The sequence below is a fragment of the Ranitomeya imitator genome, chromosome 1, assembly GCF_032444005.1.
Source record: "Ranitomeya imitator isolate aRanImi1 chromosome 1, aRanImi1.pri, whole genome shotgun sequence".
In the NCBI taxonomy this organism is placed as follows: Eukaryota; Metazoa; Chordata; class Amphibia; order Anura; family Dendrobatidae; genus Ranitomeya; species Ranitomeya imitator.
In genome coordinates this window covers 255734834-255758412 of record NC_091282.1, presented here as the reverse complement: position 1 = coordinate 255758412, position 23579 = coordinate 255734834, and the positions used below count along the sequence as shown (strand labels likewise).

General features: G+C 47.9%; 1 protein-coding gene across 3 annotated transcripts in view; it reads left to right on the top strand.

Annotated features, from left to right (window-relative positions):
* Positions 1 to 23579, top strand: part of RILPL1 (Rab interacting lysosomal protein like 1) — a 61057-nt gene that overhangs the window by 12575 nt on the left and 24903 nt on the right. For all 3 annotated transcript variants that reach the window (XM_069755964.1, XM_069755970.1, XM_069755969.1), the window contains exons 4-6: positions 4810 to 5034; positions 6000 to 6172; positions 19900 to 19992. In XM_069755964.1, coding sequence (XP_069612065.1) covers positions 4810 to 5034; positions 6000 to 6172; positions 19900 to 19992 — 491 coding nt within the window. The remainder of the gene's footprint in view (positions 1 to 4809; positions 5035 to 5999; positions 6173 to 19899; positions 19993 to 23579) is intronic.

Here is a 23579-nt window from a genome sequence, read left to right as displayed (position 1 = left end):
AATGGATAGGCGTCTTATTGACGCCTTTCCGTTATTAACCCGGCTTAATGTCACCTTACAATAGCAAGGTGACATTAACCCTTTATTACCCCATATCCCAGCGCTACACGGGAGTGGGAAGAGAGGGGCTAAGTGCTGAAATTGGCGCATCTCAAAGATGCGCCATTTCTGGGGCGGCTGCAGACTGGTATTTGTAGCCGGGGGGACCAATATCCATGGCCCCTCTCTAGGCTGTCTGCGTAGCCTTTCTGGCTATAAAATATAGGGGGACCCCACGTTATTTTTTTTTTTTTTTTTTTTTTTTTTTGGGGGGGCCCTATTTTAATAGCCAGTAAAGGCTACACAGACAGCTGCGGGCTGATATTCATAGCTGGCTACAAATATTGGCCCCCGGCTATCCCCCTCTGGCGCAGAAAATTGTGCAGGAGCCCACGCCATGTGTTGTTTTTTTTTTTTTTTTTTTTTTTTTTAAATTAAACGCTCCATTAAGACATCTTTCACACTTGCGTTGGTACGGGTCCGTCGCTATGCGTCGAACTGACGTACCAACGCACGTTGTGATATTTGTGCCCATTCTGAAGTCCGGGGAGGATGGGGCAGAGTTTCGGCTGCACATGCGCCTTAGAAAATGGCAGACGCGACGGACAAAAAACGTTCACTTGAACGTTTTTTTTCGTGCCGACGATCCGCCAAAACACGACGGATCCGTTGCACGACGGATGCGACGTGTGGCCATCCGTCGCTAATACAAGTCTATGGGCAAAAAACGCATCATGCGAGGACATTTGCAGGATCCGTTATTTTCCCAAAACGACGGGTTGCTAAAAACGCAAGTGTGAAAGTAGCCTAAGGCTGCTTTCACACATCAGGTTTTTGTCGTCGGGCACAATCCGGCGAGTTTTGAAAAAAAAACGGATCCTGTGGGGAAAAAACTGATCCTGCAAATGTGCTCGCAGGATGCGTTTTTTACCCATACAATTGTATTAGCGACGGATGGCCACACCGCGTCCGTCGTGCAACGGATCCGTTGTGTTTTGGCCGACCGGGTCAATAACGGAGAGGCGTCAATAAGATGCCTATCCATCATTAATCCAATAGTAATAAAGGGTTAATAAAACACGCACACATTAGGAAAAATATTTTAATATAATTCATTTAACCATACTTGCCATACTTCAGCGCCTGCAAAAAACATAAAATAATAAACCGTATACTACCTGTCCGCCGTAGTCCAATTAATAACGAGTGTCCCACGACGATCTCCCCTATAGAACAGTGACATCGGGTGATGTCCCTGCTCTATAGGACCCTCAGTGACACGCTGATAGGAGACAATGGCTCCTGCAGTGCATCACTGAGAGGTTACTATAGTTCAAAGTCTCACTTTATGGCAATTGCTGCGTGGGAAAATTTCTCACACAGCAATGCTAAAAGTGAGACTAGGGACTTTTTTTTTTTTTTTTTTTTACAGCGGCGGAGGAATACAGTGCGGAAGGATACCTTCCTCTCGTCATTGTGTTCCTGGAGCTCCTGGAGAGCGGTCGCATCAGCTGATGCTGCCGTTCTCAACGGGAGATCGTCGTGGGACACTCGTGGATTTCTGCGGATCAGGGAGTATATTGGTTGTTTGTTATTTTAATCTTTTTTACAGATGACACTGGCTTTGATCAAAATGACAAGTAATGGTGAGTATGTAATCTGTAATGTAATCTGTATGTAATCTTTTTTTTTTATTCAACACATTAGCCGGATGATGGGGCTACTACTGTCCCATCATTGGCTAATGTGTCAATCACTGTCACTGAAGCAGGCATCGTCGATGGGACTTGTAGTCCCATTGGACGATGCCTGCACACACGAACAGAGCCTCGGCAGCCCGCACAGACACCGCCCGCACACACACGCAGTCTCCGCCCACGCACCGACCACACTCCATTATAGTGCATCATTGCACTATGCGAACGTTCGATTCCGATATCGGAACTCGGTATCGGAATTCCGATACAGCGAATATTGGCCGATACTGCAAATATTGGGTATCAGAATGCTCAACATTATTCAGCACAGATCTTTTGGTGAACGAACAGTTATTGAACAGAAACTCGAACAGCCGAATTTTAAGCAAATTGTTCGAGTTTGACGAACAACTCGAACACCGCCCAAAACAGCTTGAATTTGAAATTGGCGAACAGTTCGACTCGAACACCGCTCATCTCTAGTCAGAAATAAAGAACAGTTACTTGATCCTGACTGAATAGTGAAACCTTTACAATTCCTAAGTAAATAAAGTTTATTTCAGTACTAGATGGTAGCCCAATTCTAACGCATCGGGTATTCTAGAATATGTATGTAGTTTATTTCTGAAGATTTTAGAATAATACATTGAATACACAGGAGCCAGCCGGGCACGACCAATTAGTGAAGCGTGGTTCAAATCCCACGTCAATTCGCGGTCTGACTGCGCTTGTCGCTGATTGCTCGCGGCCGGCCACGTAGTGTATAGCACAGCCAGGTAGTATATAGCACAGCCACGTAGTGTATTGCACAGCCCACGTAGTGTATTGCACAGCCACGTAGTATATAGCAATGTGGGCATCATATCCCTGTTAAAAAAAAAAAAAAAAGAATTAAAATTTAAGAATGGCTATATACTTACCATCCATCAGCAAACTTCCCCCCTCCAGATCCAGGCAAGGCATTTATCGATGCTCCTCAAGATCGCTCCGGTCCCAAGAGTGCATTGCGGTCTCGCGAGATAACCGCACGTAATCATCTCGCGAGATCACAATGCACAGAGCAGTCACCGGAGCGTTGCGAGGAGCGAGAAAGGCCTGTTCTGGATCTGGGCCGACGGACGGTGAGTATATAACTATTTTTTATTTTTTTTAAATTTTTAACATTAGATCTTTTTACTATTAATGCTGCATTGGGAGTATGGAGCAGGCACTGATGGCTGGGGAGTAGGGAGGGACTAATTCTCAGCTGGACTGTGCTCGTCGCTGATTGACCAATCAGCGACGCGGGATTTCCGAGACAGACAGACGGAAGTGACCCTTAGACAATATTTCAGTAATAACCTATTTGACTGTACTAATCTATAGCAATATGTGTTCTTATTTAAGAAGTCCTCCCATCAAAGTATCTCCTATCTTAATTTATTGAAATCATCATATTATATGGCACTGTTTACTTACAATTGCTCATTTTGCCTTTCTACCCAGCTAACACTTCTCTTTTCTGTGCTCAATATAGAAACAGTCTCTTGTCCCTGCACTTATCATTCCTCTCCAACTCCTGACCCAGTGGCTCCCTCTCCCCCACCCCCTACCAAGAACCTTTGCAGACACTCCTACAGGGAAAATAGACCTCCTGTTTATATAAAGAGCTTAGAAAGATTCAGCGAGTTAGTTTCTAATCGTGTGATGTCATAAACCTAATGGAAAAGGGAAGAATTAGCTGGGTAGAAAGGCAAAATGAGATGAGCAATTGCAAGTACACAGTGCAATATATTTATAGAAATGTTGATGGGAGGAGTGCTTCTTTAAACTGTTGGTAATCAATGATTGTGTTGATATGTTTGATTCTGTAAACTAAGGGTACCGTCACACAGTGCCATTTCGATCGCTACGACGGTACAATTCGTGACGTTCCAGCGATATCGTTACGATATCGCTGTGTCTGACACGCAGCAGCGATCAGGGATCCTGCTGAGAATCGTACGTCGTAGCAGATCGTATGGAACTTTCTTTCGTCGCTGGATCTCCCGCTGTCATCGCTAGAACGGTGTGTGACACCGATCTAGCGATGCGATCTAGCGATGCGTTCGCTTGTAACCAGGGTAAACATCGGGTTCCTAAGCGCAGGGCCTCACTTAGTAACCCGATGTTTACCCTGGTTACCAGCGTAAATGTAAAAAAAAACAAACAGCACATACTTACATTCCGGTGTCCGTCAGGTCCCTTGCCGTCTGCTTCCCGCACTCACTGACTGCCGGCCGTAAAGTGAAAGCAGAGCACAGCGGTGACGTCACCGCTGTGCTGTGCTTTCACTTTACGGCCGGCAGTCAGTGAGGGCGGGAAGCAGACGGCAAGGGACAGATACCGGAATGTAAGTATGTGCTGTTTGTTTTTTTTTTTTACGCTGGTAACCAGGGTAAACATCGGGTTACTAAGCGCGGTCCTGCGCTTAGTAACCCGATGGTTACCCGGGGACCTCGGCATCGTTGGTCGCTGGAGAGCTGTCTGTGTGACAGCTCCCCAGCGACCACACTACGATTTACCTACGATCACGGCCAGGTCGTATCGCTGGTCGTGATCGTAGGTAAATCGTATAGTGTGACGGTACCCTAAGGGATTTAGAGTGATTTTTCTTTTGTTTAATTGTGTCGGACACATAGTGTTAAGCTCCCAGGCCTTGAAATGTAACATATTGGCTGCTTCTCCCTCCCTTAGACATTGTGCAACTGCAAAAAGTGGCTCAAAAAGGTGACCTTTAAAAGGCTGCGATCTACATACCAATTATCAATAAGTTGTACCTTTTTCAGGAGATTTGGTCTTTTTGTAACCGCACTACATCACCTGTAGACCTAACAGACACCGTGCTAAAATGTCTGTCATTACTCCTGAGGGTGCAGAGTGACTACGATGGACCTCTCACAGTCCATCACGATCCAGTAGAAACAGAACGCATGACACCTGTGTGAACAGAGCCTTGAGGTCTACTTTATATATTAAAGGGAGAAGGTACATTTATTATTTTAGGTATGACTAGATTATAACAGTCTAATGTGTGTTTCTGGGCCAACTACAGTTGCAGCAGCAGCAGAATCGCCTCATGAAGATTAATCATGACCTACGACACCGCATTACAGTGGTGGAGGCACAGGGCAAATCCCTGATTGAGCAGAAAGTGGAGCTGGAGGCGTATCTGCAAGCCAAGGAGCAGGAGTCTGCTAATATGAGGATGGAAATTGCTAAGCTGAGAGAAAGGTTGAAGGGAGAACCGGTGCAAAATGGTGACGAGAAAAAGGAACAGGTAGGTGAGCTAAACAGGGGTCTAGTTACTAGTTGTTAAAGGGGTTGTCCACTACTTGGTCAACCCCCTCATGTTTGGCCCTGTTAAAATAAAAACCCTATACATCTCCCGTGCTGGCGCTGTTCCTGCGGTGTTGGCACTGTCGCTTCTGGAGCTCACATGAGTCCTGTGCCCAATCAGCGCTGGCGTCCCTGTTCCCGCCTTCGGACAAGACGAACATCAAGAGGAAATCAGAGCAGCTGCAGGCCTGGCTTCCTGTTCATGTTAAATACATCTAATTTGATTGGGCATAGGGCTTGTGTGACCAATACCTCACATGAGCCCTGAGAACGCAAGTGCCAACACTGCTGGAAAAGCATCGGGAGTGAGTAACTGTTTTTTAATGTGGCCAAACATGAAGCATAAGTAGTGGATAAGCACTAATGGTATATATTTCCTGGAAATGTTGTCCAGAGCATCTGTCACTAAAATCTGTATTGTGTTTTTTTTTTTTCTTATGTTGTGCTTGGGAGCTGACTCAGATTGTCAGACCCTCTCCCCCACCCCTCCCCCAGTCTGCAGGAGGGGGAACTTGTGGTGCCTCCACCCTTTCATTCCCAGATTCACTCATGACTTCCAGAAATCGTTGAAAGGACTGGCCTGTCGTGTATGTGTCCTAATGCACCAATCAAGTCTCACACTGAAGACAACCGAGAATAGCCAATCACTGCACTCCGATTTCTTCATTAAAGTCAGTCTTGAGTGGTGCATGAACAGCCGGATGCTCCTTTCCACTCCTGGAGGAGTTATGGGGACCACAGGTTTCCTTTTCTAGTAGGAAAGGGCGACCATAGTAAAGAGATGTAATGCAGAAAGGAGGGAGGGATGTGATGTGTTGGCACAGGATGAGCAGAGCACCTGCAAGACGGGACACAGGAAAGTCCAACTAAAGTCAGAAGCTTGAGTGTGTTTCGATCTTTTTCTAGATTGAAGCCATAAATGAAGATTGTATTTTTGACTCAGAGAAATTATCTATGGACCTTAAAGACTCCAATCGGCCCAGATTTACATTGCAAGAACTGAGGGACGTCTTGCATGAAAGGAACGAGCTGAAAGCCAAAGTCTTTATGCTGCAGGAAGAACTTGCATATTATAAAAGGTAAGGTAAAATTAATAGGATTAATGACGGAGTTCTGGGCACCAGACATGCTTCTATATGCATTTTATTTTCATTATTTTGTACTTGATGTTTGCAATCTATAACAACAATTTCTCCTTCGCCACATTGGGGGACACAGGACCGTGGGTGTATGCTGCTGCCAGTAGGAGGCTGACACTAAGTAAATACAAAAAAGGTTAGCTCCTCCTCTGCAGTATACACCGCCCACTGGCTCCAGATAGATCCAGTTCATGCTTGGTGTCCGTAGAAGGCACACTGGGGTCTGCTATTCAGACCATACTTTTTTTTATTTTTATATTTTTTTTAATAAACCGTTGTGCAAGAGGTAGACTGGGGCGACTGACTCTTTCAAGGGGCCGATCTCCCCCAAACAACAACAGGCGAGCACGGCGAGTGTCGCCTCCCGTACCCTCTCCTGCTACGTGGGATGCCAGGCCTGAGCTATTTTAGGGGCAACAGTTCCCTTCAGGGTGCCGATCTCCCCGCAACAGACAGGAAAACTGAGTGTTGCCTCCATGTACCCCCTTCTGAGCCACAGCCGGACAACCTGCCCTGTGAAATCCTAGGGGAGCAGCGGTGCTGCAGGGAGCTGGACAGTCCTCTCCTCTTCCCTCTCAAAGGGATGGTGGATTTGAGGGTTCCTGCACTGTCCCTATTGCAGCCATGACCTGCATGCAGAGCATCTGCCCATCGCTTCCTCCAGGAGGAGATCCGGCGCTGCACTGATCGTCCGGCGGTGAGTTTTTCATCGGGGGGGGGGGGGATGTAGGCTCCGCTAATTTAGTCCCTGTCTTTGGCCCTTGCTAGGCCGCAAGCCGGTAATCCCGCCCCCTTCCACGCGTCACTCTGGCGGTCCCGCTCACCTGCCTCTTCTGTTCTCACCGGCTATATTTTGCCACCCAGCAGGCTCAGCACGTCACAGCAAGCTTCCTCTGCCCTTGAGGTTCGATTCTGCACACTTGGGGACAGAACGGGGACAGAACTCTTGGGGGCACAGGTCCTGGGTAAGTGCTCTGCCACACTTCCCTCAGGCTTCCCTCCCATTTTTTTTCTTCAAGTGCTTTGCTATTTTCAGCTGCACAATTGGCTTCCTGCGGTATTTTGAGGGTTAACAAGCATACATAAGTGTGGCTTATACGAATGGTTGAGGGATTAGATACTCTATTGTTTTAATGATGGTAGTAATTAACAAGATGAGCTGCTTTGTGGGGTGGGGGTGGGGGGCTGTGGGATCGAAGGGGGCTGTTTGAAGGGGGAGGGGGGGGAAACTCTATTGAAAATGTAAATGTAACATGTTAATTGCCTTGTTGTTCTTAATAAAAATTTATTTGAATAAAAAAAAAAACAAAAAAAACAAGCATGCATCATGTCTTTACCTAAATCCTCTAAAAAGACCACTAAAAACAGTGTTTTTTGCTTCATGCACCTGCTGTCAGACTGCGTTACCAAGTAGGCATACTGCTTCACTCTGTCAGGCTTGCGATCCCAAATGCGCTCAGGAGCCCCCCACCGCGTCTGAGCCCATAGTGACCAGTCCCCCTTAGTGGGCCTTGTCACTTTCGCAATCTATGGCCTCTTTGACTAAGGTCATCAAGTCCCTCCAGTATCCTTTCAGGACCACGACTGCTAATCCGTCTGTCTCAGAATTCCCCTACATCAGGGGAACCATCGGCATTCAGGTGCCTTCCTCGCTTAAGGCACAGACAGGCATCGAGGAAGTGGGTACATAGCTCGCCCCCAGGCCCTCTGGAGCTTCGGCGTCAGATAGCTCTCTTTCTCGCTCTCCCTCTCAAGGAGTGGACTGCAAACGTGACTCTGAGTTGGATGGGCCCCTTAACCTGGGCACTCTAGGTCATCAGGCTACTGAGGATAGTCTGAGGCCGTCAACCAGTCACTGCAGGTGGACAAACAGCCTACTTCGTCACTCGGATACTGCAGTGTCTTTTACAAGGTCTAAACGTCCTCATAGGGTGTTTGCCAATCACTCTGAGTTTCAGGACATAGTCCAGCGACATAGGGATCACCCAGACAAAAGCTTTGCAGGTCATAGATTGTTGGAGACCAGATATTCTTTCTCCCCTGACCTCCGCAAACAATGGACGGAATCTCCTCCAGTGGATCCTCCCATATCGCGTTTATCATCCAAGACTCTGCTGTCCCTACCAATGGATCTTCCATTAAAGATCCCACAGATCGTCTGACAGCTTCGCTCGTTTGATTTTTTTTGAAGCGTCTGGCTCGGCACTTTTTCCCCTCCTTTGCAGTGACCTGGGTAGCCAAAGCAGTGGCTTACTGGGCAGATTCCCTGCATAAGGCCATAGAGAAGAGTGATCTTCCTTCTGAGGTAGCGGAGATGGCCAATGAAATTTCTTTGGCTCGTGATTGTTTAGTAAATGCTTCCCTGGATGCGGCTAATTGCTCTGCGCTTACCACTTCCAACGCAGTAGCTCTTAGAAGGGCACTATGCCTGAGGAACTGGCGTGCGGACTCAACATCTAAAAAGTTCTTAACATCTCTTCACTTTCTCAGCGGTTGTTTATTCGAAGAAAAGCTGGACCAACTGATTTCAGACGCTACAGGCAGGAAGAGTAAATTCCTCCCCCAGCAGAGAGTTAGGCGTCCTATCCGCCGTCAGCTGCAGACTCTTTTTTTTTTTTTTTTTTTTTTTCCGGTCCTTTCGCAGCAATTACGGGTGGTTCTCGTTGGCTAGTTCCCCCACTTCGGGGTGCCCTGCTCATACGGACAAGAGTCCTCAGTCCTCAAGCAAACTCAGCCACTCGTGGATGGGCCACCCCAAGCAGTCCAGATCTGGGGGATCCAGACCCTTCAGATCCTCAACTAAGTGACTCGCAACCTTGCCCGGACGACACCATCAGAGTAGGCGGCCACCTACTCCTCTTTAGCCATGTCTGGCTCGCAGTCGTTCACGAAGAGTGGGTCAGAGATCTGGTGTCGTTTTGGATACAAAATGGAATTTTCTCCCCCCCTTCCCTCCTCAAACCCCATTCTTTTCTTCCTGTCCACCCGAGGCAGGCTCTGGCCTTTTTCCAAGCCATAGAGATGGGGTCATTACCCCGGTCCCAGAGAATGAAATGTTCCAAGGGTTCTAGTCAAACCTGTTCACGGTACCAAAGAAGGATGGTTCAGTCAGACACATCCTGGACTTAAAGCTTCTAAACAGATTCGGCAGAGTCCGGCATTTCAGGATGGAGTCCCTCCATTCCGTCATTTCCTCGATGGAACGAGGGAAGTTTCCAGCCTCCATCGACATTCGAGATGCGTATCTTAACATCCCAAAGTTTCCTCCTCGCCAAAAATTTCTTCCCTTTGCAGATCGCGGAGAACATTTTCAGTTATCAGCCTTGCCCTTCAGCCTCGCCAATGCCCCCAGGGTATTCACAAAGGTCATGGCGGCTGCCATGGCCATTCCACACTCTTGGGGCTTAGTCGTTGTACCTTATCTAGACGACCTACTGATCAAAAGGGCCATCTTTCTAACCCTGTGTGGAGTGCGTCCGCATTTCTTTGGATAAATCTTTCTTGGCTTGGCTGGTTAATCAACCTGACCAAGTCCTCTCCCGTTCCGGCTCCGCAGATTTCCTTCTCAGCATGATCCTGGGCACTTCCTGAGGGTTGATGATTCTCCCTTGGGACAAGGTCCTAGCTCTTCAATGGGGAGTCCGGGCGCTCTGTCATTTATCTCCTTGTTCCATCTGTTTCGGCATGAGGATTCTCGGGAAGATGGTAGCCGCAATGGAAGCAATCTTCTTCGCTCAACTCCATCTTCAGCCCATGCAACATGCACTCCTTTTTTCCCTCAATCGCTCATATCGACTGACCCCTCGGGTCAAGCAGGCACTCCAGTGGTGGATTCTCTGGTTCCTCCTTCCTTCAAGGGAAGTCCTTTCTCCCAGTCCGTTGGCTGGTGGTCACAACCGACGGCAGTCTCTTCGGCTGGGGAGCTGTTTTTCGTCATCACACTGCTCAGGGGATTTGGTCCCTGCAAGAATCTCATCTTCCCATCAATGTCCTGACGATCCGAGCGACTTGGCTGTCCCTGCTTCAGTTCAGTTGTCTCCTAGCAGGCTGCCCCATCTGTATCCAGTCAGACAATGCCACAGCTGTGGCCTACATCAATCATCAAAGGGGCACTCGCCGCAATGTGCGAGGTGGAACATATCATTCACTGGGCCGAAAGGAACCACTCTGTCATATCAGCCGTTCACATTCCAAGGGTGGAAAATTAGGCTGCCGATTTTTTCCTCAGCCGTCAGGGCCTGGCCTTGGGAGAGTGGTCTCCACCAGGAAATTTTCAAACAGATTTGCCTTCGCTGAGGGACTCCTGACATAGACCTGATGGCTTGGTTCAATGCCAAGGTGCCAGTTTGTGGCCCAATCCCAGGACCCGAGAGCCATCAGGGTGAACGAGCTGGTCCTCCCCTGGAGTCGCTTCCATCTTCAATATCTGTTCCTCCAACCCCAACCCCCCCCACCCCCCCCACTCTTGATTCCGAAGGTCATCAGGAAGATCAAGGCGGAGGGGGTATTGGTGATTCTCATTGCCCCGGACTGGCCACGCCAAGTGTGGTACTCCAGAACTCGTTCAATTAGTTGCAAACGTCCCTTGGTGACTCCCAGATCGACCGGATCTTCTTTATCAGGGTCCGATTTACCACTAGAACTTAAGGGCCCTATGTTTGACTGCTTGGCCGTTGAGTCCTGGGTTCTGACTCAAGTGGGTTTTTCCCGCAAAGTAGTTTCCACCATGATCAATGCTCGAAAGCCGGTGTCGGTGCGTATCTATCATCGGATCTGGAAAATCTTCTTCAATTACTTCAAAGAAAAAATTGACCACATTCGACAGGAAATCCTCTCCCAATCTCTTCATACCATGCACTGTCCTCCCTCCCCCACTGCATCTAGTTCACTCTCTGACTTTGAAGCAGTTACAGAAGAAGAAGTAATCCGGCTCCTTGCAACTTCTCGCCCAACCACTTGCACCAGTGACCCCATTCCGTCACGTCTCCTCCAGTCCCTCTACCCCAGCTGTCACCTCTCACCTAACAAAAATATTCAACCTTTCTCTCATTTCCGGTATTTTTCCCTCCTCATTTAAGCATGCCATCATACATCCATTACTTAAAAAACCATCCCTCGACCAAAACTGTGCCGCTAACTATAGACCTGTCTCTAATCTTCCCTTCATCTTTAAACTCCTCGAACGCCTGGTCCACTCCCGCCTTATCCGCTATCTCTCAGATAACTCTCTTCTAGACCCTCTTCAATCTGGTTTCCGCTCTTTACACTCTACTGAAACTGCCCTCACTAAAGTCTCTAATGACCTACTAACAGCTAAATCTAATGGTCGCTACTCCATGCTAATTCTCTTGGATCTCTCCGCAGCATTCGATACTGTGGATCATCAGCTCCTCCTCAATATGCTCCACTCTATCGACCTCAAGGACACCGTTCTCTGCTGGTTCTCCTCCTATCTCTCTGACCGATCCTTCACTGTATGTTTTGCTGGTTCCTCCTCTCACCTTCCCCTTACTGTTGGGGTTCCTCAAGGATCAGTCCTAGGCCCCCTCCTCTTCTCTTTGTTTGTCCAATAGGAGCAGTATACAATCAGTAGATTTGGTTTCCAGTACCATCTCTATGCTGACGATGCCCAATTATACACTTCTTCTCCTTTTACAACGCCGACCTTTTTAGAAAACACCAGTGATTGTCTTACCGCTGTCTCTAACATCATGTCCTCCCTCTATCTGAAACTGAACCTGGCAAAAACTGAACTCCTCGTGTTTTCTTCCTCTATTAACCTACCTTTGCCTGACATTGCCATCTCCGTGTGCGGTTCCACCATTACTCCAAAGCAACATGCCCGCTGCCTTGGGGTCATCCTTGATTCCGAGCTTTCATTCACCCCCCACATCCGATCACTGGCTCGCTCTTCTTATCTACACCTCAAAAACATTTCTAGAATTCGCACTTTTCTTACTTTCGACTTTGCAAAAACTCTTACTGTTTCACTTATTCATTCTCGTCTGGACTATTGTAACTCTCTACTAATCGGCCTCCCTTTTACCAAACTCTCCCCGCTCCAATCTGTCCTGAATGCTGCAGCCAGGATCATATTCCTCACCAACCGTTACACCGATGCCTCTACCTTGTGCCAGTCATTACACTGGCTACCCATCCACTCCAGAATCCAGTACAAAACTACTACCCTTATCCACAAAGCACTCCATGGCTCAGCACCACCCTACATCTCCTCCCTGGTATCAGTCTACCACCCTACCCGTGCTCTCCGCTCCGCTGATGACCTCAGGTTAGCATCCTCAATAATCAGAACCTCCCTTTCCCGTCTCCAAGACTTTACACGTGCTGCGCCGATTCTTTGGAATGCACTACCCAGGTTAATACGATTAATCCCCAATCCACAGAGTTTTAAGCGTGCCCTAAAAACTCATTTGTTCAGATTGGCCTACCGCCTCAACACATTAACCTAATGATCCCGGTGTGGCCTATCATTAAAAAAAAAAATAAATAAATAATCCTTGTATCATGTTCTCATACACTTTATGCAGTTAATAGCCCTCTGGGTCTGTACTGTTACATACTTAGGCAGTTAACTGGTTCATTCAGCTTTACATGAACACCCGAGCCTTACACTATGGCTGGTCCGAATAACTAAAGCAATTGTTACCATCCACCTCTCGTGTCTCCCCCTTTTCCTATAGTTTGTAAGCTTGCGAGCAGGGCTCTCATTCCTCTTGGTATCTATTTTGAACTGTGATTTCTGTTATGCTGTAATGTCTATTGTCTGTACAAGTCCCCTCTATAATTTGTAAAGCGCTGCGGAATATGTTGGCGCTATATAAATAATAATATTATTATTATTAACTTGTGCAGAAGTCGTCCTTCCCACCATTTTGGAATTTCTTCAGTCTAGTGCCGAGTTCCCTCAAATGGCAGGTCTCTGCCTTGTCCGTCCTGTTCCAGCGTAAGATCGCTTCCAAACCCCAGGTGAAAGCGTTCTTTCAGGGAGTCTCCCACGTGGTACCTCCCCTATAGAGCACCTCTAGATGTCTGGGACCTTAATTTGGTCCTGGGTGTCCTACAAGAGTCTCCCTTCGAGCCATTGCAGGACATATTCATATCTCTCCTTTCATGGAATGTTGCCTTCCTTGTAGCGATTACCTAGATCAGCAGAATCTCTGAGTTGGCTGCTCTTTCCTGTGAAGCTCCCTTTCTGGTTTTTCACTGTGACAAGGTGATCCTCAGACCGTCTCCGTCCTTCCTTCCTAAGGTGAGGTGGTGTCGTCTTTTCACAACGAGGATATCATGCTTCCCTCGTTTTGTACTGCTCCGAATCACCGAGTGGAAAAGGCTCTTCATTCCTTAGATCTTGTGAGGGCTCTTGGGAAGTATATATCTAGGACGGCACCTTTTCGCCAGACTGATGCCGTGTCCATGCTCCCAGCGGGACACCGGAAGGGATTGGCCGCTTCTAAGTTGACAATAGCCAGATGGATTTGGTCGACTATTTTTAGGAAGCTTACCTCGTCAGAGGCAAGCCGATTCCAGCAGGGATCAAGGCACACTCCACTGTCGGTAGGCGCTTTGTGGGCCATTCGTCATCAAGCATCTGCGGCGCAGGTTTGCCAAGCAGAGACCTAGTCCAGCCTGCACACTTTCACATAGCATTATGATGTCCATACTCGGGCATCTGCAGATGTATCTTGCAGGCAGCGGTAGCACATCTTTAGATGGCAGGTGCCATGAGTTTACTCTGTTATGTTGTTACTTCCAACCCAGAGACTGCTTTGGGATGTCCCACGGTCCTGTGTCCCCCAATGTGGCGAAGGAGAAATAGGGATTTTTGTGTACTCTCCATAAAATACTTTTCTCCGAGCCACTCATTGGGGGACACCGCACCCACCCTTTTGGCCTGTTGCCTATGATAAGTGTTATAGTTTTGACATGTTGTACCTACGGTTAATTTTAGTTAATCTCCCACTGCTTGGTCACTGAACTCGTTCTATCCGGAGCCAGTGGGTGGTGTATACTGCAGAGGAGGAGCTAACCATTTTTGTGTTCACTTAGTGTCAGCCTCCTAGTGGCAGCAGCATACACCCACGGTCCTGTGTCCCTCAATGAGTGGCTTGGAGAAAAGATTTTACGGTGAGTACACAAAAGTCCCAGGACCGTGGGTGTATGCTGCTGCCACTAGGAGGCTGCCACTAAGTGAATACAAAAAAAAAAAAAAAAGTAGCTCCTCCTCTGCAGTGTATACACCACCCACTGGCTCCGGATTGAAACAGTTCATGCTTTGTGTCTGTAGGAGGCACACTGTGTTCTGATATTCAGACCATACTTTTTTTTTTTTTTTTAAACCTTTTTCCACAAGGAAGACTGGGGCGACGGACACTTTAAAGGGGACGATCTCCCCTCCCCCCCCCCCCCCCCCAACCAACAACAGGCAAGAGCACGGCGAGTGTCTCCTCCCCATATCCCCTCCTGTGATGTGGGATGCCATGCCTGGGCTATGCTAGGGGCGACGGTTCCCTTCAGGGCGCCTATCTCCTCGAACCAGCAACAGACTGGAACGTGGAGTGTCGCCTCCATGTACCCCATTCTGAGTCAGGCTACAGCCGGACACAGCCCTGTGAAATCCTAGGGGAGTGAACTCTTAGCATACACAGAGGCCCCTATGGCATCCGTGCTTCTCCCGCTGCACCACCACTGATTTGAACAGCGGTGCTGCAAGGAGCTGGACGGTCCCTCTCCACCTCCCCTCAAAAAGGGGATGGTTGATGGAGGGTTCCTGCACCGTCCACATTGCAACCCTCACCTTCAAGCAGAATGCCGGCCCTGCCTTTCCTCCATATCCGGCAGTCAGTTTGGGATCCCAGGGGGCTCATGCACCGCGATCCTCGTTTAGGACATGAAGCGCCTTTTGTATTCTCGGGGGCCATCTTCCTGCCCCCCTCTTCAGGAACCTTACAATCAGCCTCCCTGAACCCCCTCCCCCCCCCTTTTTATCTGCAGATCCTGCTTTGAGCACTGATCTGCAGGGGACGGGCTGGAACAGGACCTGGCCCACAGGATAGAGCCCAAATCTGGGCACAGGATCTGGGAGGCATCTGCTCAGGGTAAGGGACCCCTGCATTACTCCACTCCCCTCGGCAGTATCCCCTTTTATAATTTCTGTAGGAAGCCCTATTAAGGGGCTCATAGAAGGGTACATGTAATTCTTGTCAGTCTGCTCAGAACTCCTCACTCTGCAAAGCCCGCAATCCCCAAATAGGCTCAGTAGTCCCTCACTGTCACTGAGCCAGTATACCTAGTCCCCCTAAGTGGACTTGGCCACCATCGCAATCCATGGCTCATCTGGCCAAAGCGACTGAATCCCTCTGTGAATCGAACGGCTCCTGTGACTGAGACAGATAGACCCCCCCTTACCAGGGGGCCGTCGGCTAATGAGGGCGCAGCATTCCAGAAACGTGCAGGTGTCTGGAAAATGGACATGTAGTACGTCTACTGAGCGATCATGTACTTCGGCATCCGCGAGCATCACTCCTCGCTTTAGCAAACAGGACTTACTTATTTAAAGGGAACCTGTCACCTGATTTTGGCGGGACAGGTTTGCAGTCATATGGGCGGGGTTTTGGGGTGTTTGATTCACCCTTTCCTTACCCGCTGGCTGCATGCTAGCCGTAATATTGGGTTGAAGTTCATGCTGTGTCCTCCGAAGTACACGCCTGTGCAAGGCAATCTTGCCTTGTGCACGCGCAGTATGCTTTGCGCAACTGCGGGCAAAGCCGAAAAGCATTACTGCGCATGCAGCCAGCGGGTAAGGAAAGGGTGAATCAAACACCCGAAAACACCGCCCATATGACCGCAAACCTGTCCCGCCAAATTCAGGTGACAGGTTCCCTTTAAGACGTCATCCACAATTTGTAGGTTGATGTGGACTCCGCTTCTGCTCCGGATCACGCTGTCCTTCAAAGGACTAAATTCTCTCATAGAACATAGGCAAGTCACCCGGACAGGGAATGTCTGGATAAGCGATGCATTACATCGGATGCCATTCCTGGGCTGATTTTCAGAGGCGATGGGTCCCTTTTTAAAGGGCACCAATCTCTCCACACAATCAACATTCAAGCGCATGGAGTGGCGCCCCCTTATATCCTCTCCTGCGACTTAGGATGCCATGCCTGGGCTGTTTTTAGAGACGATGGTGCCCTTTAAGGGACCCTATGATCTCACACCATCAAAAGACGAGCCCATGGAGTGTCACCCCCATGTATCCTCTTCTGCAGCCAGACCTAATGCCGGACAACTAGCCCTGTTCACCCGGTTCCTGAACTCAGTGGATGTACAGAGGCACTCCTTTTTGGCGTCCAAGCAGCCCCCACTGCATCACCACTATTTATCAAATGATGTAAGGAGGCGGACGGTCCCTCTCCACTTCCCTGTTAAGGGGATGGTGGATCAAGGGTTCATCACTTTAACTCTACACTGTCCAAAGACAGCAGCAACAGCAAGAGAATTTTATCCTGGCCTACGCATTCTACCGCCCAGCAGTTTTCTCCGGGTAACCCCTCCACCCTTCATGGGTTGCTAACGTAATGGGCTCCTGATCAGAGACCTTAACTACTGATTTCAGCAGAGGCAGTACAGCTGGCCAATCAAATCTCTCGAGCGGGAGACTGTCGTCCATGCGTCTTTGGATGCAGCTAGTTGCACAGCGCTGTCTGCAGCAAATGCCATTACATTCAGTAGGGCATTATGACTCAGAGGATGGAAAGCGGACTCTGCATCCAAAAAGCCGCTGACATAACCCTTTTAGCAGAGTGGTCAGATACGTTCCCTATGCAAAAGGACAGGAAAAGTTTGACCGATCCTGGACCACAAAGTTCTAACAAGTTTGTCAAGGCCTGCCATTTTCAGATGGAGTACCTCCATTCTGTCATTACCTCAATGGAAAAAGGTGGATTTACTGGCATCCATTATCATTCGGGCTGTTGACTTCCACATTCTATTTAAGGGACCGTTCTTCCAGTACTGCGCTGAGTCGTCTGTATCACTTGCGTTACCCTTCCTCGCTTGGGCTGGTGGATATACTTAAACAGGTCTTCCCCATTTCCAGCCCAACAGTAATCTCTTTTGAGGATGATCCTGGACCTCGTTCCCTCATTCCATCCAATTTGTTATGAAGATTCGGGGGAAAATGGTGGCAGCAATGGAAGTAGTCCCCTTCGCTCCGCTTGTCTCTGTGGGTCAGTCAGGTTTCAGATGGTGGACTCTGAGATCCTCCCTCAACCAGGGGAGATAATTTCTTCCGGTTTAATGGCTAATAGTGACTACCGATTCCAGTCTTTTGGGCTAGGGAGTGTCATCACTGTTGAAAGCCGCCGGTCAAATATATCTACCGTAATATAATTTTTTTTTTTTTAAAGATCCAAGAGATACCCTTACAGCAATCTGTATCTGTCTCCTGGCGGTCACCCAATTCGAAGTCTTATCGGATAACGCCACGGTCGTGGCGTACATTAATCATCAAGGGGGTACCCGCAGCCGGGCGGCCATAGCTCAGGCCGCTCACATTCCCTGATGGGCAGAGGTCGATCACTCGCTGATCTTGGCGGTGCAAGAAAACTGGATGGCAGGCTGCCTGGGTCTTGCCTCAGGCGAGTGGGATCTCAATTAAGAAGTCCTCCAACAGATCTGCCTTCGCTGGGGATCTCCGGAGGTAGATCATATGGCGTCCATACTGAATGCCAAAAGTTCTCAAGTTCATAGTTAGATTTTGAGACCCACAAGCCATTGCAGTGCATGCTCTGGTTCTCTGTGGTGCTAGTTCCGTTTCCCTCTTCTGCTACTTCCGAGAGCCTTTAGGTACGGAAACGATCCCAGTGATTCTAGGCGATCCGGACTGCCCACGTCAGGCGTTGTTTGCGGAACTAGTACAATTCATTGCCATCTTTTTCTGGCGATTGTCGGATCATCCAGATCTGCTCTCCAGGAACTACTTTGTCACCAGATTCCAGGGGTCCCATATGTCTCAATTTGGCCGTGGAATGCTGGGTTCTGACCCAGGTGGGACTCTCATAGCTAGTTGTCAGCGACTTGTGCTTGTTAGTCCGCTTCAGTACGCTTTTTGCTTGGGGCAGGAATCTGACTCCTTCTCCATTTTTATTTTTTTTCTTCAAAGCAATCTGGATTCAAGCCGGGTACTCTGCTCGCTGAAAGTCCAGATTTTGGTTTTATCGGTCATATTGCAACAAAACTGCAACTAAGTATTTCACTCATGCAGGGAGTTTCACATGTGGTCCTTCCCTATCACGTACCGCTAGATGTTTGGGACCTTAACTGTTCGTGGGAGTCTTCTGTAAGACTCCTTTGATCCCTTTCATGATGAACTTTACCTGCTTGGAAGGTCGCCTTTTTTTTGTGGTGGTCACATCGTTCAGGCGAGTTTTCGGAGCTGGCTGCTCTGTCCTTTCGGATGTTTTTCCCTTATTTCCGTCAATGCAAGATTGTCCTCAGGCCGTACATGTCCCTTGTTGCCGAGGTGGTATCGCCTTCCACCGTTACGAGGACATTGTTCTTTCCTCATCTTGTTCAGCTCCAGTTCACAGGGTGGAATGAATTCTCCATGCTTTGGGCGAGGTTAGAGCTTTATTTGGGCCTTCTGATCGTTACAGGAAGTGTTTAACCGCTTTGTCGGTTATGATAGGCAGGTGGTTTCGTTCCACCATCCAGGAGTTTTTCCGTGTCAGAGGTCAGCCTATCCCACCGTGGATCAAGGCACACTCCACTCGGTCGGTGGGTGCTTCGTGGGCCATTCAGTATCAAGTGTCTTCGGAGCAGGTTTGCAAAGCGGCGACCTGGTCTAGCCTGCACACTTTCTCAAAGCATTATGTCCATACTCGGGCATCTGCAGATGCGAACCTGGGTAGATGAATTTTGCAGGCAGCGGTAGCGCACCTTTAAACAGCAGACGTCGGGAGTTTACTCTGTTATGATGTTTCCCACCCAGGGACTGCTTTGGGATGTCCCACGGTCCTGTCACCCAATGTGGCGAAGGAGAAACAGTGATTTTTGTTTACTCTCTGTAAAATCCTTTTCTCAGAGCCACTCAATGGAGAACACAGCACCCACCCCTTTTTGGCCTGTGGCCTATGATGGTTTTACAGCTTGACATGTTGTGTCTACTGTTAATTTTTTTGTTAATCTCCTACTGCTTGGTCCACTGAACTGGTTCAATCAGGAGCCAGTGGGTGGTGTATACTGCAGACATACACCCACCGTCCTGTGTCCCCCAATGAGTGGCTCGGAGAAAAGGATTTTATGGTGAGTACACAAAAATCCTTGTTTTACTCACTTTTTGATCATTTTGAAAGGTGTTATCTGGGATTTTGTTGATCAGGGCCACTGTCACAACTCTCTAGTATGGTATACATAAATGGATTTTCTAAACTGATAATCCCCCAATAATAAAATATATATATATATATATATATATATATATATATATATATATATATATATATATATATATATATATATTTTTTTTAATACTTGCCACATGTTTGTATTAAGTGCAGAGGTTTTTATTTTATGCCGTTTCTATAGAATATATAGTATGTTTTCATAGTCTGAATTGTGACTTAATTTTGATGATTTTGTCTCTCTAGCGAGGAAGCCGATGAGGAAAACAAGCTTCCGCAGTCATCTCCTATAATTAACCCCAAACCTCCCAACCCTCAGGAGTCTGGTATCAAAAGGCTGTAAGTAAAGTTCTTGTGACTTAGTTGATATTCTAGTTAAAAGTATGCTATTTTGTTAAAAATCTTAGTAATTAATAGTTTATTACTACGACTATAATACTTAGTTTTAAGCCATGCTTTATAAAAAAAACAAAAAAACTTATTTAGTAGACTATATTGTATAGACCAGGATGGTGTCCTTGGCAGCGGTGAATGGCCATGAGATGAGAATGAATCCATATACTGGCTGAAGCATGGTCAGTGTGCTTGATGAGACATAATAAATATATATTATAATTTTTTTCTGTTAAAGACCTTGATACTTTAGCTATACCTGTCACAAGGCTTTATTTGCGCTAAAGCTGAGCTGATCGCATGCCACATCAACTGGCTTAAAATATCCTGTTCTTGTTAATCAGTGAAAGGGAATCTGTCACCAGGTTTTTTGCTACCTAATCTGAAAGCAGCATAGTATAGAGACAGAGACCCTGATTCCAGCGATGTCCCCTACTGGGCTGCTTACTGTAGTTTTTATAAAATCAATGCTTGTGTTAATCAGATCATTACAAGACTATTAAACAATCTGCTATGTAGTCCTCCATATTCATGAGCGTACCCCCATTGCTGATTGGCTGCTTTCTGTGTACACACAGAGCATAGGCAAAAAGCTGCCAATCCGCAATGGGTGCGAGGTTATACATATCTCGGCATTCAGAGATCTGGTAGATTCACAGCAGATATGTGGGTTTTGTTTTGTTTTTTTTCTTACAACTTCAGCAAGCGGCTGACAGATTCCCTTTAACTCAACCTAATAATTGGAGCTGATCTACAAAACTATTAAAAATAAATGGTTCCTATCAGTATCTAAGAGAGGCAATGAGTGCAATTTTTGTTTTTATAGAGGTATAAAAAAATATAAAAATTAGAGCTATGTGGTGATCAGTTATCTGCAGCAAGAACAGTTTTCCTTTTAGACAGTTTTCACAAATCTTTCTATTGAAAGTCTGCAGTTCTTCCTCTATCAGCGGTCACGTGGGACCGCTCATTAGAGTAACGGTGACCGCTGATAGAGAAAGAAGCTGCGGCACCGAAGACAGCTGTGCGGGAGAAGGAGCCGGACGCCAGGACCAGGTAAGTATGTCATAGTTACCTGTCCACGTTCCAGCCGCCGGGCGCCGCTCCACCTTCCCGGCGTCTCTGCGCTCTGACTGTTCAGGTCAGAGGGCGCGATGACGCATATCGTGTGCGTGGCGCTCTCTGCCTGATCAGTCAGAGCAGAGAGACGCCGGGACCGGACGCCGGTAGCTGCAAGCAAGAGAGGCGAGTATGTGTTTTTTTTTTTTTTTTTTTTTTTTACTGCAGCGCAGCAGCAATGGCAGAGATTTCTATGGGGCAATATGAACGGTGCAAGAGCACTATATGGGGCAGAGCTATAGGGCAATAATGAACGGTGCAGAGCACTATATGGGGAACAGCTATAGGGCAATAATGAACGGTGCAGAGCACTATATGGGGCACAGCTATAGGGCAATAATGAACGGTGCAGAGCACTATATGGGGCACAGCTATAGGGCAATAATGAACGGCGCAGAGCACTATATGGCACAGCTATGGGGAAATAATGATCTATTTTTATTATTGAAATTCACTGGTAAATGCTGCATTTCCACCCTAGGCTTATACTCGAGTCAATAAGTTTTCCCAGTTTTGTGTGTGTGTGTGTATGTGTATGTGTGTGTATATATATATATATATATTTAGTCTAAATCTACATGTGGAGAACAAATGCTAAGAGAAGATAGACTGCCAGTTCACTGTGGTGCCATGTGACACAGACCAGTATACTCTGGAGAGGAGCAGGGAGAGGAAACCAGCAGAGTGAGACAGAGAAAGATCGTGCTGAGCTTTCTAACAAGTCCTTTTCTTTATCGCTTCATTGGGGGACACAGGTAACCATGGGTGTGTGCTGCTGTCTCTAGGAGGCTGACAATGGGCAAAAAAAAAAAAAAAAAAAAAAAGCTCCTCCCCAGCAGTATACACCCACCGACATGCCCAAAGCAACTCCGTTTAACCTTAGTACTGTAGGAGGTGGACCTGATCCCAGATCCGCATTTTCCCTTGCAGGTTCCCTGTTTGTGTTTTTTAATCTTTTTTCTTTGTTTCCTTTTGTTTTTCAGGTTCTTCGTTCTAGGGTAGCAGAGTGTAATGTCTCACCCTGTTTTCCCATATGTATGTGACTGAGAGAGCAGTGTGGTGTTGTCCGCATCGCCCACTCTCGGACCCGCAGGCAGGACTTGTCTCCCCTGTCACCCTTATGGGTGTTTCAGGGTGATTCCTGGTGGCCAGTCCTCGCCTTTTCCCTCCTCACCCCTCGGAGAGGGCTGAGAGGAAGACTGTGGTCACCAGCAGTGGTCTCCCCCTTCTTGCAAGGGGTTGATACCGTCCTCTGCACCGTCCGGAGACAGTGTGAGAAAGAGGATCCCCGTTGCCAGTGACCCTCTCCCACCCGAGGGCTCCTGATGGATCCTCATCCGTGATGACGATTCGTGGACCCACCTGCTGCTAAGGTATTCCTTCCATGCCCCCACCCCTTGGCGCAGGCGGTTCCCTTCTCATTCCTGTCCCTTTTTTGGGACAGGGTTCCTCCACTGACAGCGACACCGCAAGTACCTTTAGTCCCTTTCAGCCTGGCCATATTTTTCAGCCCCGGCTATTTTATACGCCTCCTTCCCCAGCAGTGCACTTTAAATTTCGTGCTCTTTTCGGATCTATCGGGGTCCTGTGCGCTTTCTTTCGGTGCCCTTTTTCTTTCACCACCCACCGATTGCCAGCCGATCGGGCCAGTGCTTACTTTTCTGCCAGCCAGCAGATTCTTTCTGGCCACAACCCTCTGGCGTGTCGGCCAATCAGAGGGGCGCTTTCGTTTATTCATGTCGGCTACGCCCCCTTCGGCTCATTGGCCAACCGGATTCATCTTCAGAACCTATAAACAGATTGAAGCATCTGCCAAATAGTTTAAAAGATAACAGTTTTTCTTAAACTATAAAAAAATAAAATAAAAAAAGCATACATTGCATTCATGAATGGACCTGACAACACAGGTAAGATTACGCCATATGTTTGGTTTTTTTCATGTCAGCTACGCCCCCTTCAGCTCATCGGCCAACCGGATTCATCTTCTCTGCCAGCTTCTCTTGACACGCCCCCTGCTCTACAGTGTGCGGTTGTGCCTACGCTGCGGGTGCCATCTTTGCTGGATCCTGCATCTTCAGTGTCCAGTCTCGCTGCATCTGCCTCGGACTAGGGGGACACAGCCATCCTGGGTCTTCTGCTGTTCATCACTGCATCAGATAGGATCCCTCCATTATAACACTCCTCAGCGGTACCTCAAGCTCGACTTATGCGCAACTCTGCAGAGGTAGTTCGCCTCAAGGTCTTCGGGGTCCCGTTCCCACAGGTTTTCCTCTGTGATGGGTCACCCCCACCTGGAAATGTTTCCAGGGGTCAGAGGCAGACTTCTTTTCTTCAGAGACACTTGGTTGTGAATGGTCGACGACGCCTGGGTCAGAGAGATCGTTACGTCTGGTTACAAGATCGACTCTTCTCTC